The following is a 15,807-nucleotide window of genomic DNA, read 5'->3' as shown; positions in this document are numbered from 1 at the left end:
ACGTCTCCACGACTGATAGTCTAATTAGCCCTGGTCTTTTGGCCTGGACGAAACCGATCGCCGTTGCTTATTCCTGCGTTCCTCCGTCTGGTGCCCGGATCAAGAATTGGCCAACCAGAAGGTATTCACCGGTCTGGGCGCTCGTACTCGTACTAATATCAACGTCAACAGCACTGCAGCAAAGCCTCGAGCCTTGGCAAACGGGCCGGGATACTGCCGCTGGGTGGTGGTTGTCCAGGTGGTTGGTGAACGGAGGCAAATTGGCAGCTCGCTGTCCGAGCCACAACCTCTTCCAACATTTCCAACGGCCATGATGGTGGTGAAGGCATGCGTCTGGTACATCCCGAGGTCATCAGGACAACGGGTACGCTAATCCCCACTCAGCTTGATGCGTTCCGGTACTATACATCGACAACAACACAACTACATCGCTTGGCCAGGTCTGCTTGACATCGCCGACTGCCACTGCATTAACCACCGAATGCTATACGTTCAGTCCAAAACCTGCCCATGATCACCTCGTGCTGGCCTTGCGAGCCTCTGCTCTGTGCGGCTGTCTCGACAACCTCCCGCCAACACGCGAGCGGGCCACAGAACGGCCTCGCAGTCAATGGAATATGTCGTCTGTGCCCCGCCGTTCTCCTCCACGCTGTACAGGTACTGTATCACTGTATCGGCGAGTTGGTTGTCAAGCAACCCCGAAGCATCTCTTCTCGACCTCGCCGGACTTTTTTACACTGCTCAAGTCCCCGATCTACTCGCGATCGATCACGAACCATTGGCTCCGCGCGCCGCCGTGGCGAGCCGTCCACACCAGCCTCGGCAGGGAACAGCATGGCGGCTTCTACCCCAAAACGGAGGATAAGGTTCACTCCACGAAACTGCCCGCCTTGACGTTGTCCTGCACCCTTGGGCAGTGAGTGTCACAGTATCAGATGGGTTTGATAGCGGGCCACGACCTAAGTACCTTAGCTGCACGCTCCCGCCGCACAGAGGGTTGCGCTGGCCAGAAGTTTGAATCACCCTACCTACCTTCTTGGTGTCTTGACCACCTTAAAGCTCTTGCTCAGAGTTGCCATTGCCTCAATTCGCCTCAACTCAACTACTCCAGAGTCAAACTTCCGTCTCCGACTCGACCTACCTTTGACTTAGACTTTGCGGTCAGGTCCAACTTGCCCTCCCATGCAGCCGTAAGAGGCATCGCCGAGTTCACAGTCGCCGTTCTTGGCGCATGCTAGACTTCGGCAAGCATCGACAGTATGCCGTCTTGAACATGGATAAATTAAGATGACACAAATGTCCGTCCGCCGCGGCCTTTCACACGAGGCACACGAGGCACAGAAGGCTGTCAGCACCGTTACACACAACGAGGAAGTCCCTGCATGAAGCTGAGCTCGACCTTCTATCGATGTCTGTTCTCCAAACCGGTCTGGCGGTCAGTTCACACGCGCTCAAGCGCTGCCGCCGAGAAACGCCCTTGGTGGGCAGAAAAAAGGCCGTCTTGCTGCTCATAACGCATATTGCTCGTCGGACTGAGTCGACGCCGGCGAAGCATCTTGGCTCAAGCAAACAAAAACTCGAAAAAAGGGAGGAATCACTTGGCGGCCTAAAAGGCGTTGATAGGCGACTCGAGACTTCTGGCGCAGCCCAGTGGTCTTGATCGATCATGAATCATCAACCCCGGCTCCCTGTCTGTTTGCCCGAATTGGCATTTTTGTTCAGGGACCTACCACGCACAGCAACGCCAGCTGGCAGACACCGGCCTCTGGCGTCATCAATATGGTCATGCCTTTCCATCTGGTCTCCATTTGAGTCCAGAACTTGCAATTTCGCCGCGCCGTTCAACATCGCGGCCCCGATGTTGTGCTGATCAAAAGTGCTTATCGTTGAAGACGGACGAGAATTGAGGACCCCGCCCTCGGCGCCGGCCTCATCAACTGGCCGGCCTCTTGGCGTACGGGAATCAAGTGGGATTTGTTCGCGCCGCTACCGGCCCCGTCACATCCCGCCGATGTGCACAAATCTGGAAATTGTGATTATGAGAAACCTAGGACGGACTGATCGATCGCACAACGCTAAACCTTGGCCGGGGAACTGCTGAGCTCTCTTGGGAGGGATGTGTACAAATCCGCGGGACGGAAATTCGTTACAGGACGGTCACTCCTACACCCTTTTGCCCAAAACGGACTGGAGGGTTTAACGACGGATCTCTGTCGGCGTCAAGAGAACGTACGCAAGGTACGTCTTGGACAGAGAAAGAGAGGGAGAGAGCCCTACGGTCACGGTCACGGTCGAAGTACGGACGAGTGGGGATTGGAGAGAGCTCGGAGGGTTTTCGTCAAGAGCAGTCTCTCACTCTCTGTTCCTCTCGTTTTGCCTGGGTTCTTTAACCCTTGCAGAGCTTGCTCAAAGGTGTTGTCTTCGGGAACTTAGCAACCTCCACACCCGATGTAGTGGCATGTACCGCCTAGTCACCGCAGCAGACCCGCCCAACCTGCCTTCCCCTTGACGGCACCATTACGAGCCTTATCCTCGCATAACCCACATGAGCGAGGCGCACACTCGGCTTCGTCTCTGCAAAGTACCGTCCAGTCTCTCCCCGAGGCAGATGGTCCAGACTAGGCCACGACCAACATACATTGCAGCGTCATGTCATGCTGTGTTCATGACCAGACGGACCAGCATGGACAGCTCGCATTCTCTGGATCCCGGCCGAGCAGTGGATAACCCTGCTTCCTGATTATAAGACACAGGCGGCTGTCCCGTCTGATTGGGATCCCCCTACGACGGAGCTTAGAAGGCATTCTTGTTTCGAATCGGGGACCTTGATTCCAGCGCAACTCCAACTCCGCCGACCTGACGTTGATGGCTTCTTTGGATCTGATGTAATGCAGTCCTTTTAAAAGACCATCTCGATCCCGAACAAACATCTCGAATCTCGACCATCTATTTCAAGCCGAGCAAAGCACAGCAACCTCGAAACAATCTCGGACACATTTGACTTGATGTGTTGATCATTCTTCTCCCATCCACATACATCAACCATCAGCTTAGCCTAACCATCTTATCTCACCCATCTTGTTACACCAACCGGCTTGAAGTCAACCCATCCACCCGCGTCAAAGTCGCCAGCACTGCAGGACCTCAGTAATCCGTGGTTCAGCAAATAGAATCAATAGGCAAAGGCAGCCTCAATCATCCTCTTGGACCCTGACCAGACTCGGCATCGACATCCGCTCGAGACACGTCCTCGTCCTGCGGTCAGCAATCCGCCATATTCGCAGTCATAAGCCCTACCGTCCAGCCGGCTTGCAAATCATACCGCAATCCCTATCCTATCCCTCTCTCGCTCTTTACTGAACTCCGCTGCGGACTTAGCTCCTGGCGGCTAGTTCACACAAAAGAGCTGCTAGCGCGCTGCTCCCACAAGCTACATCCCACAACTTGTCTTGTACAAACGGTACCAGGATCACATCCCGTTCTTCTCTCTGGCATCGACCATTTTCGATTCCGCACTCCTGGACCAGGGGCCCCGCCCGCGCATACTCGGACATAAAGACGTCGCCGACCGTTAATGCCAGCAACCCACAATCAGTTCCAATTCTGCACAGCACCCGCACCTAGCACCACAAGTTCGACCAGGACCCAAGGAGCAACAGACAGGCCGTCGCAACGCACCCGCACCCGCACTCGCACACGCCCTGCCCGCCCCAAAGCCCGCCCTTGTAGCATTGCGAGCGACCGAACTTTATTAACTCAAAAGCTTCCGAGGTCTTCTGCCGCATCACATAATCTCGCGCGCGCACAATAGACGCACCCCGACAGTCTGCTCGACATTAATAATTTGCCAACACCCTTCATCCTAGTTCCCTTGCCGTGCTGACTGTCCCCTACCGTCGGGGATCTTGGCTGTGTCATCCCTACTCTTTACTTTTTGGTTATCCCCCAACTGGGTCTCGTTCTCGTTCTTATACTTCACTTACACGGCTTCCATCTGTGCCCACAGACTTATACGTCCGTTTGCCCCTCGAGTCTTGGAACAATAACTATCTTCCTCACTTGCCACTTCACCTTACACAACAAACAATAACCTCACCTCACCTCACACCATATCTCTTAATCATATACAATGGGAAGCGGCCTACCCACCCCTCCATTGGAGGACCAGAAGTCCAGGAAGAGCTCTGCCAGCTCCAAGTCCATCAAGCCCAACCGTCACACCGCGAAGCGCGCCAGCCCTCACAACGCTACAGCACACCACGACCACCCAACAACAGGCATGTCAGCCGACGGTCGTCACAAGAGAGTATGGAAGGCCTGTGAGAGGTGTAGAATGAAGAAGACCAAGGTAAGCCTCGCGGCTCGCTTCTATCCCATCCCTATCTGACCATACCAAGTGCGACGGAGAGTTCCCTTGCAAGAGATGTAAAGACGATGGCCTCGTTTGCACCGCCGGCGTTCGCAAGAAGACAGAATACAAGCAGCTCCCAAGAGGGTACGCCGAGGTCCTCGAGCACACTCAGTTCGCCCTCATCGCCACCGTCCACAAGCTCTACTCCATGGTCAGGAATAACCAACAATGGGACCTCGGTGAACCTGAGCTCAACGACCGCGGTCAACCCGTCATCCACAACATCGCTCAGAAGCTTGGCTGCATACGCCCCAACTCCGACATCGACCTTCCCGTCCACTCAGTCTTCCCCGAAGACGAGGCCGGCCTGGCTGAACTCGCTCGCCAGCTCGAGGAGCAACAGAAGGAACGTGACGCAGAGAAGGCAGCTACCCGCGTCGAGCTCGACTCGGCATCATCGTGCGAACGCTCCGACCGCGCCTCCTCTTCCGAGATCGACCACTCCGAGTTCGAAGCAGACTACCGCAAGGCCGTCTTCTCTCAGCACAACAACCCAATGACCATGTCACCTCAGTCCTTCTCGACTGGCTACACGGAATTCGACGTCGACTCCGTCGCATCCCCCATCGACCCAACCGCCGCCATGTTCCACAACCAGTCTCCCTCCACCATGAACGCCTACCCGCAATGGACCATGCCTCGCCAGACTGCGCCGCCCGCTATGGACCTCGCGCAACAGTTCTTCAATCAGCAAAACAGCGCCCTCACCAGCATGGACATGCTTAACCAGGGCCTCATCGAGAACGAATTCGGCACCATTAAGCCCCACGTCCTCTCATGTCCGAACCCCGAAGTCATGATGGGCATGGGCGACCCGATGATCTACGGTGGCTACGACGGCGAACCGATGCGGTTGTGAAGCCCTTCCCGGCCCAGACCTCAACCCAAGCCCCTTTACCGAACAGGGCACTCTTTCTCTTCTTGTTCATGCGTTATGAGATATAGAAAACTGGGCTTCGGAGGGTTCGGTTAATGGCGGGAGAAGTGGCAGGCGCTCGCGACCGGGAGGCGCAACGTTGGATTTTACGATACACCGCGATGGCGTTGAATTTACGAAAGTTTCTGATTTTATGTCGCCAAATCTCACGACGACACGGCGTTCACGTGGGGACTAATGGGAAACGTTCTATGCTTTTCACTTTTTCTTATCCAAATGTGGTAATTTCTCTTTGGGGGGGAGGATGACGACGAACGGGAAAAAGGGGGGAGTCCAGAGTCTCACGACTCTCTCACTCAAGACGGACCATGTATTATCACGGCCAGGTTTTCTTTTCCGTTCCAGGTTCACGTCAGTCGCTTTGCATAGCCTGGCGCTGCGGTGGTTCTTACTACTACTACTAGAGAAAGGTTTGGACTTCAAACCAATCACCCTCCCACTCCCGTCGGTGTCCCCTCCCAGAGTTGGGATGGAATCGGGGAGCAGCAGCAGCTAGCAGCTTGCATAAAAGCTGGGAGGAGGGTGATGGAGGGGGGAGGGGTTCAAAGTTAGCTTAGCTTTCTTCACCCGCAAGCCAAAATCAAAAATTCCACACTCTTCTACCAAAAAAAACTGCCTCGTCCGTTTCTCAGTGATGGTCACCGGATTACTCCTTTTAGCAGTCTCAAACATGAATTCTTGAGTGTCTCCTTCCATTTTGACTCTGTTTTCTCCAATCTTCTCTGACGAGTGAGGAAAGGGAAAAGGGTGTGTAGGAGCGCAAAGACCAAACGAACGAGCGTACAAGCGCCAGTTCGAATGACCTTTTCTGACTGGCTGGGCGGCTGTAAACTTCAGAGTTTGCTTTACGAAGTATCATGGTTTTTTGGCATGAACGCACACACAATTCTCGAACTGCATGTTGCTGCCGTGACTGTAATCTGGACGAAAAGCTCGACTAATGAAGTAATTTAGGGGACTGGTCTGGTCTGGTAGTCGATGATGAGACACACACGCATGCGAAATTCCATCAGCGCGAGCGGCGAGTAGAATCGTTCGCCGACCTTTCGTCCGCCGGCGACGGCATGTTACGGTGTGAGGCATTCAACAACTCCAACAAGTCAACCCAACGGACAGGGAACAGCTGCCTATGCGTTACGAAGCGTCCCTCCCCCTCATACCTGAGCTTCCCCTCAGGGGCGAGGGGGGAGAGAAAGGGGCGAGGGGGGAGAGAAAGGAGCTCGCTCTCACCGCAGGAGCCAGCTCCGTTGCACCTATTTTTTTGCTGGCCCATTGCTCCTTGCTGGACTTTTGCGGTGGCCGCTGTGCGGCGCGTCGGCGGAGTGTTTGGCGCGAATGCGACGCAAAGTTGCCTAGGGTTGTAAAATAAGCCACGGAGACTCCACGTCACGACTTACACCCCGACTCCTCCTCCAGTCCTGGGATCACCACTGAAGAGACAGGGGCCTTGGCGGGCGCCCAAGAGACTAGTAGGTAAATCTCTTGATACGTGATACGATCCCAAGAGGTACTGAGCATTGGCGATCATGGGCCTCAACAGGGAAGGGAGGGCCTCACCGTACCCAGCCCCCCAGACCATGAGAGAGAGCCAACTCATCGAACTCTTTCTCGTTCGGTAATTTCCATGGTCTTGAACATTTCTCCAAGCTTCTGGCGGTCCCCACATCTGCATCCAGGTCAGAGTTGATCTTCAAATGCCTGATCAAAGCTTGTAGATGATTTGGGGGCCGACGGGGACCAGACCGGCGGGACGACAGCAGCCCACGGCATTTCGATGCCCAAAGGGGCGCCCCTTTCTTGGTTCGATAGTTTGCCTTTCTCGAGAGAAATGAGCCGCTTGTCAGGCTCATGTCGCATCACCACAAGGCCACCGACAACATGGCAAATACGCAGCAGATCACCACGGAAAATAAGTCCCTTCGGCGCGGACGAAACAGAGACTCCAAGTCCGCCGAGGCGGCGGGCGGGAGGCCGAGCCAGTCGTCGTCACGCCCCTCTCTAAGCCACTCGATCAAGAGTCTTGGTCGTTCTGGACAAAGATTCCCCTAGTGCAGCCGGGATCCTTGCTCCGTTGATCACTAGGGGTGTGTGAGATGCGAAAGCGGGGGCGTGTTGTAAAGTGTAGCTGTTGCGTCTGCGGGCGGCATTGGCAGTGGCAGGACGCAAAAGCCAACGGTCTGCGCAGAGACGCACGACGACGCACGTTCAACGCATTTTACACGCGGAACCAAATTCCTCGAGAGACGAGGACGGGAACGCCCTGCCGCATGGAAGCGCATGCCTCGAAGCAGGGTTGTTCTAGCGAGAAAGAAGGGAGCATCATCCAGCGTAGAAAAAACTTTGCAAACACAGGGACGGAAACCGTCTGAAAGCGTCCGCCTTGCGATCATCTTTCGATCCCAAGAGCCTTCACAACGCGGCGGCCCCACAGCGTGTGTTCCACTAAACGCGGGAAGCTCAGGGCGATGTTCATGCGATGATACTGCGTTTGGGTAAAGACAGCGGGTTCTGGCGCGCTGCTGGATGAGAGCTTTTGCGCGCTAGAAGGGGGGCGCTAAAGAGTGGTTGGAAATCGAAATGTGATCTCGGCGTTTGTGACGGAGGGCGGGACGGGGTTGTGTAAACCCCGCGGTCCGACAGTGGAGGACCATCATTATGAGTCGATTTTTTTTCCCTCTCGTTGCTGGTGCGAGGGCGGGATTCGTTCAGTCATCGTCAATGGCCGAGTTTGAGAGTGCTGTGGATTTTCGGTTTCTTGCTGCTTCAGGTCTAGGGAGAAATGTCGTTCACGGACATCAGGGCCGGTGACAATGTTTGAAGGGGCTCAGACGGCGTAGGCAATGGCACCTTGTGAGTTCACGTGTTGGGTTGGGCGGCTTGTCTGAGTTAGGTTGACGATGCTGGGGAATCCCTGGGTTGGGTGTTGTTTGGGGATCAACGGCTTTGTCAGCGGCCCATATTGGGTTTCTCCAGTAAATGAAGAGTGCCGGGGCCGAGATTGAAGAGTTCCAGTAAGCAGAAAGTTTTCCGCCGGCCTCATGTCTGAAGGGCGGGCGAGCCTCAACAACTGCCGTCAAAGTAGAATGCCCGATGTTGAAGTCTAAGGCAAGGTACAGAGAATAGTTGCTCTCGTTGACGAACAAGGGAATATTGTTCGGAGGCAATCTCGAGGACGAAAATCCTCTCGGCCGCAAACGTCGGACTTTTCGCAGTCAGGATGTTGTTTCGTTGCCCTACGAGGCGCATCGTTGTGTTGCTAGTGCATCGATATCCGTAGAATGTACATACGGATACGGATACCACACGACGATAACAAAACGGTGGGTTAACTCCGCTGTCAGATGGCCGAAACACGGTGGTGTGGGATACATGGCGGTGCGTATCAAGTATCGGCCGGTCGTGATTAAATTGTTGCCCTCTTTTTCCTTCTCGACTTTTTCTCTGTGTTGGCCCATGGAAAGAACAGCCAGTCGGGCTGCAACACTATTCCGGCCGTCCCACTCTGTCCACATCGTCGGGATCGGACAGAAAACGGGTCCTCTGAGAGGTGATGACCAACAGTCGACAACACTAACGTTGGCGGGTGCACCTGGTCCCCTGACAAGGCGCCCCGTATTTTAGGCAGGCGATCGTGAATGATCGGCCGGCGGTTTGGCAAGGGCTGGAAATTATGAAGACGCGGTGCCGCGTTTTTGTGCAAGCGTCGGCAGCTCGCGATGCCGAACTGGGGCACATCGGCCTCGCACACGCCGTATTGTCACCGCCGTGGAGCGGCCAGGCCAGGGGTGTGTTTGCGGTCTGGTCACTGGTGCACGCCGGGCGACGATTCTGAAATGGAAGGGCCAAAGTCCACCCGAATCCATGTTAAGCTGGGCCCCATACCGTAGTATTGTGGTAGTAGTCGTCCTCGGCCCCGTCATGTCATCTGGGGTTTGCGCAGTTGCATTAGGGTCAAAGCCAAGATGATGAGGCAGATGACCTGATGCTGGGCTTTCTTCTTGGGGGCAGAAACAAAATCGTGAGAAAGTTTTTTTTTTGCTTCCCCTTTCATTCAGGTGTGTCAATAATGCGCGCGCGGTTGTCAATGATTTGGACAGGTGTTTGATTGGCGCATATCTTGGCATTTCTTGGTAAACTTGGGTTCGCTTTCCGCGGGCTCGGTGGACGGTGGACCGTGGACCGTGGCCGGAGGCCGGTTTCTCATGGCGGTCTCGGGGTCCTGTAAGGTCTCCTAGACTCGGGCGGGCTGCCCTATTGATTTCGATCCCGCCCGAAGACAGGCGTAAGGTGAGCAGCTTTCTCGGGGTCGGGCTGACGAGGACGGTAGGCGTGGCGGGTGGTTGCGGGCATCCACGTCCACGTGGGTAGCGGCAGTAAAGCCAATAGCAGTCATGTCGTAAGATCCTCTGCGAGTGCGAGGGATTTTCTGCGAATGTAGGCGTAATACAAATGGGCAGTTGTATGCACGCTGCGTATCTCGCCGAATGTCGTGGACCCCCAGCCGGTTGAGGTTGTGATGTTGACAGGTTAGGTGGTTTCGGGGGTGGCTCAGTCATGGATCCATTCAGCTTGGGTCCTCGGGCCCGAACTCCTCCTGGGAGAAGGTGCAGCCCGTCACCGTTGCGCCTTCCTGCGCTGCAACATCGACCGTCAACGTTGAAGTCAGCAAGGTTCCATGATTCCTCCGTCGATCCGTCCGGGGTTCAGCCGTTGCCCGTAAGATACCTTACCTTAGGTGGCTAGTAGGTAAAGTTATTCTCGGTCGGTCAGAGGAAAGAAGGAAGGAAGTCCCTTTGCATTCTGCCGCTTTCCCGAATTGTAACCACCTCACCACCAGAGAGCATCGTACTTTCCTTGTTTCGCTTCGCTCTCGCTAGGCAGGCAGGCACTTAAATTCCGTATCCGTACTTTCCTCATCCGTCAGATGCAGCTGCGGCAAGGCAGTTGTGTCGTAGAATTGGAAAGAATAGCAAGCAGCATGCAGGAACGTTGGCGATTGGTTGCTGATTCTGGAATCATTTCCTGATTGCGAATCCCGGTCCCGTCTACTAGGTATGCACCTAAGTAGTCTTACACGTATGGAAGGTGGAAGGTCTTCGATGCATTACGCGGTATCCGTACTCCAAATTTTGACATCTCATTCTCCTCTGATATGTTGTGTGATGCACACAATACGCGATGCGATGGCCTGACGGTTGGCCTGTCAGAACATGAAAAAGTACGAGTATTGTCCCCTCAACCCATACATTGCCCTGTACAGCTGAAGTGAGGAGGCCCGTCACCTCCACCTGCGCCCCAAAAGCCCCCGACCGGTTCTCCAATCCCCATCTCCATGACGCGACAGGATCCCCAGATAATAAACGCGTATTAGCGTATTCACCTTCCTTACCTACAGACACTATCGTCAAACACCTCGCATTCCTCGGGTTGCCTCGCCTGCCTTCGTTTTCGGTCTCGCGGCTAATTAGTTTCTCTAGGTTAGGTGGTCTCATCTCACCACTATCCAAGTCTTCGCTGCAGCCACTGCCATCGTGGCTTCGCTACCGCTTCTGCGTAACGTACACTCTTTGCTCTCGCCAATTGCTGCACGTTGCGAACATGTTCGAGGGGCCGTCTGCTACCTCGACCAGGTGCCTCCTAGCAACCCCAATTCCATCAACACGCAAGCAGGGCGGCCATGTTTTAACCTTGTTTCTCGTCGAATGAGGTCTTACTCAACCTCTCCAACTGCGTCTCTTGGCCCAGCCTTTACCTAAAAACAGTTGGCCGTGCTCCTCTTGGCACCCTGCACCCGCCGTATTGCCATCTTGTCACTTGCTTTGCCGCGAGGGAGATCGCCATACAGAGTACGGATACACCTCTCGCATCCCTCGTTTGACCACCTCACCAAGGCTCACCTCATCTACGGATACCAGCCACGGCCACCCTGTCATGCCAACGTCTTCCTACCCCGCCTCCTCTGGGCCTCTGTACCTGGACGCATTCCCAGATTGCATTCTCTTGGGCGTGGGCTTGGCCTAGGCCTTCCACAAGACGCTGGCGCAGCATCTTGGTGGCCCCAGTTACCTCTCGCGACTTTGAGTGACTTCGAAAAAGTCCCTGCATGTTTCTTCAAAATTTGGCTCTACCATCGTCTACGAGTTGTGCAAAGGCATCTCCGCTCTATGTCTCACCAGTCTTGGCGCTCTCGACGCCCTCTGATAAAGTCAGCACTGCCCCAACATCAGCGAAATTTGACGTCGTCAGCTATACTTTGGACCGCTGCGTTCTAAGTGGACCGCCCAACCAGCCTCTTTACCGCATTGCGCTTGTCCATCTGGTTTTCAGATGACGGCCATCACAGTCTCAAGCTTTAACATGCCTGCGAACTTTACCACCCAAGATATTGTCACAAGCCTCGAAAGCCTTGACCCGCCCTCAGATCAGCCATGTCACGCAGCCTGAAGGCTTTACTCTAACGGGACCTCACACAAGAAGGATCAACTTTCAATAAATCCAACGCGAACAAAATCCAATTGCTTGCTGCGCCATGAGCTTATGAGCATCGCCGCCAACTGCTGAGAGCTTGCGACGTCAATTTGGAATCGCATGCAGCCTGCGTGACCGGAATTGCCCAGAACGGATATACGACCATGACGACAAGATCGATCCTTCAAGTGAAGCCAAATTTCCTTACTGGAGGGTGTATGGATCTGAAGCCGGCATTCGAGTCCAGATCCTTAAGAATCATTGCTGCCTTGGAAGGCAGAGCTCAATCTCGGCGTCGCGAAATCTGTGTCTAAGTCCATGACGAAGCGTAGTTACGCTCGCCTTGCAGCTTTTCCCGCAATTACTCTCATCTTACTGGACGCTTTGCACCCATGATATCGAGTCGCGCTTTACACAAGCTACATCTCACGTCGCGTTGGCAAACCCAGTGCCACTCATTTGGGTCACGCTAGGCAGACGCTGTCATGGCATCATGGCATATCAGCACCTTAATCTCGAGGCAGCCAACTGTGATCAGCCCAGATAACGTTGTGTCCTTTGGAGGAAACAGTCCCGGGGACTTTCTGTCTCATCCTGAAGCCCGTCAGCTTACCAGCATGATGGGATGGATTATGGAAAATTTACTCGAATAAACAGTCCAATCTGTCTGGTAGAAGATCCACAGCGGCGGCTCCGACAAGCTCAACTACCAATCTCGTCCAGCGAAAGCTTATGTTTACTTCCAGGCGACGCAGGCCCTATCAACTAGGGGTTCTGGTGGGATCCCACGTCAGCAGCAAGTCGAATCGCCAAATTCGTGCTGTAGACCCAGACCAAATTCAGCTGTCTGATGTTTTGGTCAGGTCTCCGAGCCCGGGTTCGTTGTCGGTCGGTGCGACAGGTGTTGGCTTGAGAAAGCGCCCGCCGAATGTCGCCGAAATGTTACGGCATTTGTTATCCCGGTGGTTCGGCGATTACTCCTCACCGCCGGGCGGAGCAATAACATCGCCGTTTATCTGATCAGCAACAGAAACCCGAGGCAAAGAATCGGCCGAAACCCTGCACCCAAAGTACTCGGAGTACTAATCACCAATACAGCAAGTAGATCTCCGAACCTTATTGACTCGCGCAGGTCTAGCCCCTGAAGATTATGTCACCAGCGGCGACCTCCATCTCGGTGTCGCTATTCACAACTTCAGACGAAGGTGACGCCGTACCACTGGTCAACGTCGCCCGGAACCACGTCCGTAACGGAAGGTGGGGAGATATCACCCTGTAAGGGGGCCGGAAAGGGTAAACAGAAACTCTCTTCTGCTCATCGTCATCTTCTCTCCTTGCCCGCGCGACTCGCGGTTCATCTTTTCTCACACCTGAGCCAAAATGAACCCAAAGTGCCAATTTACCCCAATGCCAGGCCCCTGGTCCTCGTCGCAGAGGCATGGTGGTGGTGGGTGGTGGCCGGCGCTACGCCGTCTCGATAGACGGCGTGCGCGCGTTAAACCGCTGCAGAAATAAGGTTAATCGGCACCGATGAGGATACGACGTATTGCCGGGATGCCCGCTGACCCAAGCGCGAGGTTTTGACAGCGTTCGTCTTGCAGCCTTGCAACGGATGCTGAGGTACGGACTTGAGGTACAGACTTGTTTTCTTTAAGGTTTCGTGGGGGGGGGAGGGGGGTCGTAGGTGACTTTTCTCTCCATGCCTTGCCCTTCCTCCTCCTCCACTGCGTCGTGGCCGGGGTCCGGGGTGCGGGCTTTCTGCTCATCTTTTTCTCCGCTCCGCGGCCGTTCGTTCTCGAACGTGGGTTCACCTGGAGCGGGCGATCAGGGGGGGAGGACGGTGGGATGCGGGACGACCAGTGATTGCTGCCCCGAGCGGTTGGTAATCCAGATGATAAAAGATGTCCGAACAAGGGCTGAGTTCCGGTCGGCATTTAGGACCAAAAGTCATCTTTTTATCATCAATAGGAAACCATCGCCCGAGATGGAAGGTGTCTCCGCCGTTAGACTTCGGACAGACCTCTCTCGTCATCGCGGTCTCTCCTGTGTGGACTCGGGGAGAGCCGCCGCCGCTGCGAGTGCGAGGAAGCAGGAGACTCAGGGTTCGGCGATCTGAAAAGCTTGAGATGGGATGGGATTACGTACCGGCAGCAAACAGTCCAAGGGCTCCCAATCATTATTCAAAAGTCCGCTGCTTCTGCTGGACCGAGAGGGATACCCTCCCCGGAGGGATGGGGGCACGGGGCAAGCTGCGGAGAGGGAGTTCCCTTCCCCGTCCGTCTGTCCATTTGAGTCAGGATGAGGAAACCGAGGGTCTGGAACCGCCATCCCGGGACGGCAAGCGGGCGCCACTCTTTTTGGGGTTGTGCTGTACAGATTTGCGTGTGTAATGTAGAGGTGATCTCGGTGGGATGTGGTGGTGATACAGGGGCCGGGTTCGCTGCGAGACTCTCGCATCTTGACGCCGACGGGATGTGCCTTTTTACCCCCTTTACTCGTTTGTCGGAGGCTTCGATTGGTGATGTTTTTTCTTGTATGGTCTTGGTTGATTTGTGATATGGTTCTTGCCTCGGTTTCGGTATCCTATCCGTCTAAGGGGAGTGTTGTTCGACATCATTCTACGCCCCCTGGAGTCTAGACCCCTTATGGTCTATGTCTATGTCTAGTCAACCCGGACATCACAACGTCACTGTCATCTCAGGCTCGAGATACCTCAGAGTACAAGTTACCGCAGACAGAGAGGTCCCGGTTCAGGGGTGAGAACGGGCGATCTGCCTTACCGGTGGAGTCTCTCAACTCCTCCCCTCCCCCCGCCGCCCCCTTTCCCGCGCTTGAGCTTGTTCTTTGGATGGCGGCTGGGAGTGTTCCGGGTTAGGTTTGGGCGGACTTCTGCTGTTGTCGCTGCTGGGCGTATGTACGCGTGACGGCGGAGGGCGGGGGTTAGGGGTTTAAGGAAAGGGAGGACGGGCCGAGTTATGAGACGACGATCGGGGTTGGTGTCCGGGTGACTGGTGACGGTGGCCGGAAGGGGCTTGGGATTCCGTTTGGAGGAGGGACGGTGGGAAGACTTGGGGATGTGGATGCCAAGACGGTTTGCGAAGAGAGGGTTTTGGTCTGGGCTGGGAAGCTGGCTCTGTGCTGTTCATGGCCTCGCAGACGGTATTACTATTAGTTGATTGCGGTCCATGATGAGATCGTCAGCTTGAGTCGATGATTGAGCTGAAAATCTCATCTCTGAAGTAGTATCAAGGTCGATTCATGACTGAACCCCTCACTCACAACGAAAGCTGCCCAAAGTAGGACGTGCTTGACTAGCATCTTCAGAACAATAGCCGCGCATGAATGTTTCTTTTTCTTGCCTATCTTGCTGTTGGTGAAGTTTCATGCCAGTTCATGAAGTTTCATCGTGACCAACGTCTTCTCATCAAATCCTCAACGAATCCTTCATCCCTCGACTTTTCTGATGTACTTGTGAGATCAGATTAATAAAGTTGCTGCCAAGCAGGACTGATATGGACCGATGATGGCACGTCAGATGTGCTGCAGTTTCATACTAAGCGAAGTGCGGTGGTTTGTGACTCGCGATCACCTAACTGTGTGACATCGTCGCGTCTCTAAATCTGCAGCGCTTCTTCACTGAGAAGACATTGACGATAGTAAGATTCTGTTTTGATTCTTCAAGACCAATGAGTCATGTCATGGCTGTGCTGCGACCTGCGGTTCTTCTGATCGCCGGCCGTTCTTGGGGATGTCCCGCTTGGCGAAGTTCAGGGGTTGATGAGATGAAGCTCTCTTGGATAGACTTATACAAGTCTGGGCATCTGATAACTATTCCGCAGGCATTCTCAAATCAGGGACGTCCTTGTAGTGATGACATCAATCATTAATGACACGCCTTTTCCTCGCTAGGGACGATTCCTCGATGAATGAGCCGCACATGTACTGGATCGAGGTGATCTCTCAGGGCAATGTAACACAAACTTCCATGACT

The 15,807-nt window shown here is 54.5% G+C and overlaps 1 protein-coding gene across 1 annotated transcript; it reads left to right on the top strand.

Annotated features, from left to right (window-relative positions):
• Positions 1 to 4,129: 4,129 nt before the first annotated feature.
• Positions 4,130 to 5,270, top strand: CkaCkLH20_02911 (uncharacterized protein; the record flags this gene model as incomplete). The annotated part of the gene is made up of 2 exons (XM_038885630.1): positions 4,130 to 4,348; positions 4,398 to 5,270. 2 exons carry the CDS (start codon positions 4,130 to 4,132, stop codon positions 5,268 to 5,270), a joined length of 1,092 nt encoding a protein of 363 aa, XP_038748829.1.
• Positions 5,271 to 15,807: the final 10,537 nt, after the last annotated feature.

Source organism: Colletotrichum karsti, assembly GCF_011947395.1.
Source record: "Colletotrichum karsti strain CkLH20 chromosome Unknown Scaffold7, whole genome shotgun sequence".
Lineage (NCBI taxonomy): Eukaryota > Fungi > Ascomycota > Sordariomycetes > Glomerellales > Glomerellaceae > Colletotrichum > Colletotrichum karsti.
Note: the sequence above shows the minus strand (reverse complement) of the source record. Positions and strands in the feature narration are given on the sequence as shown.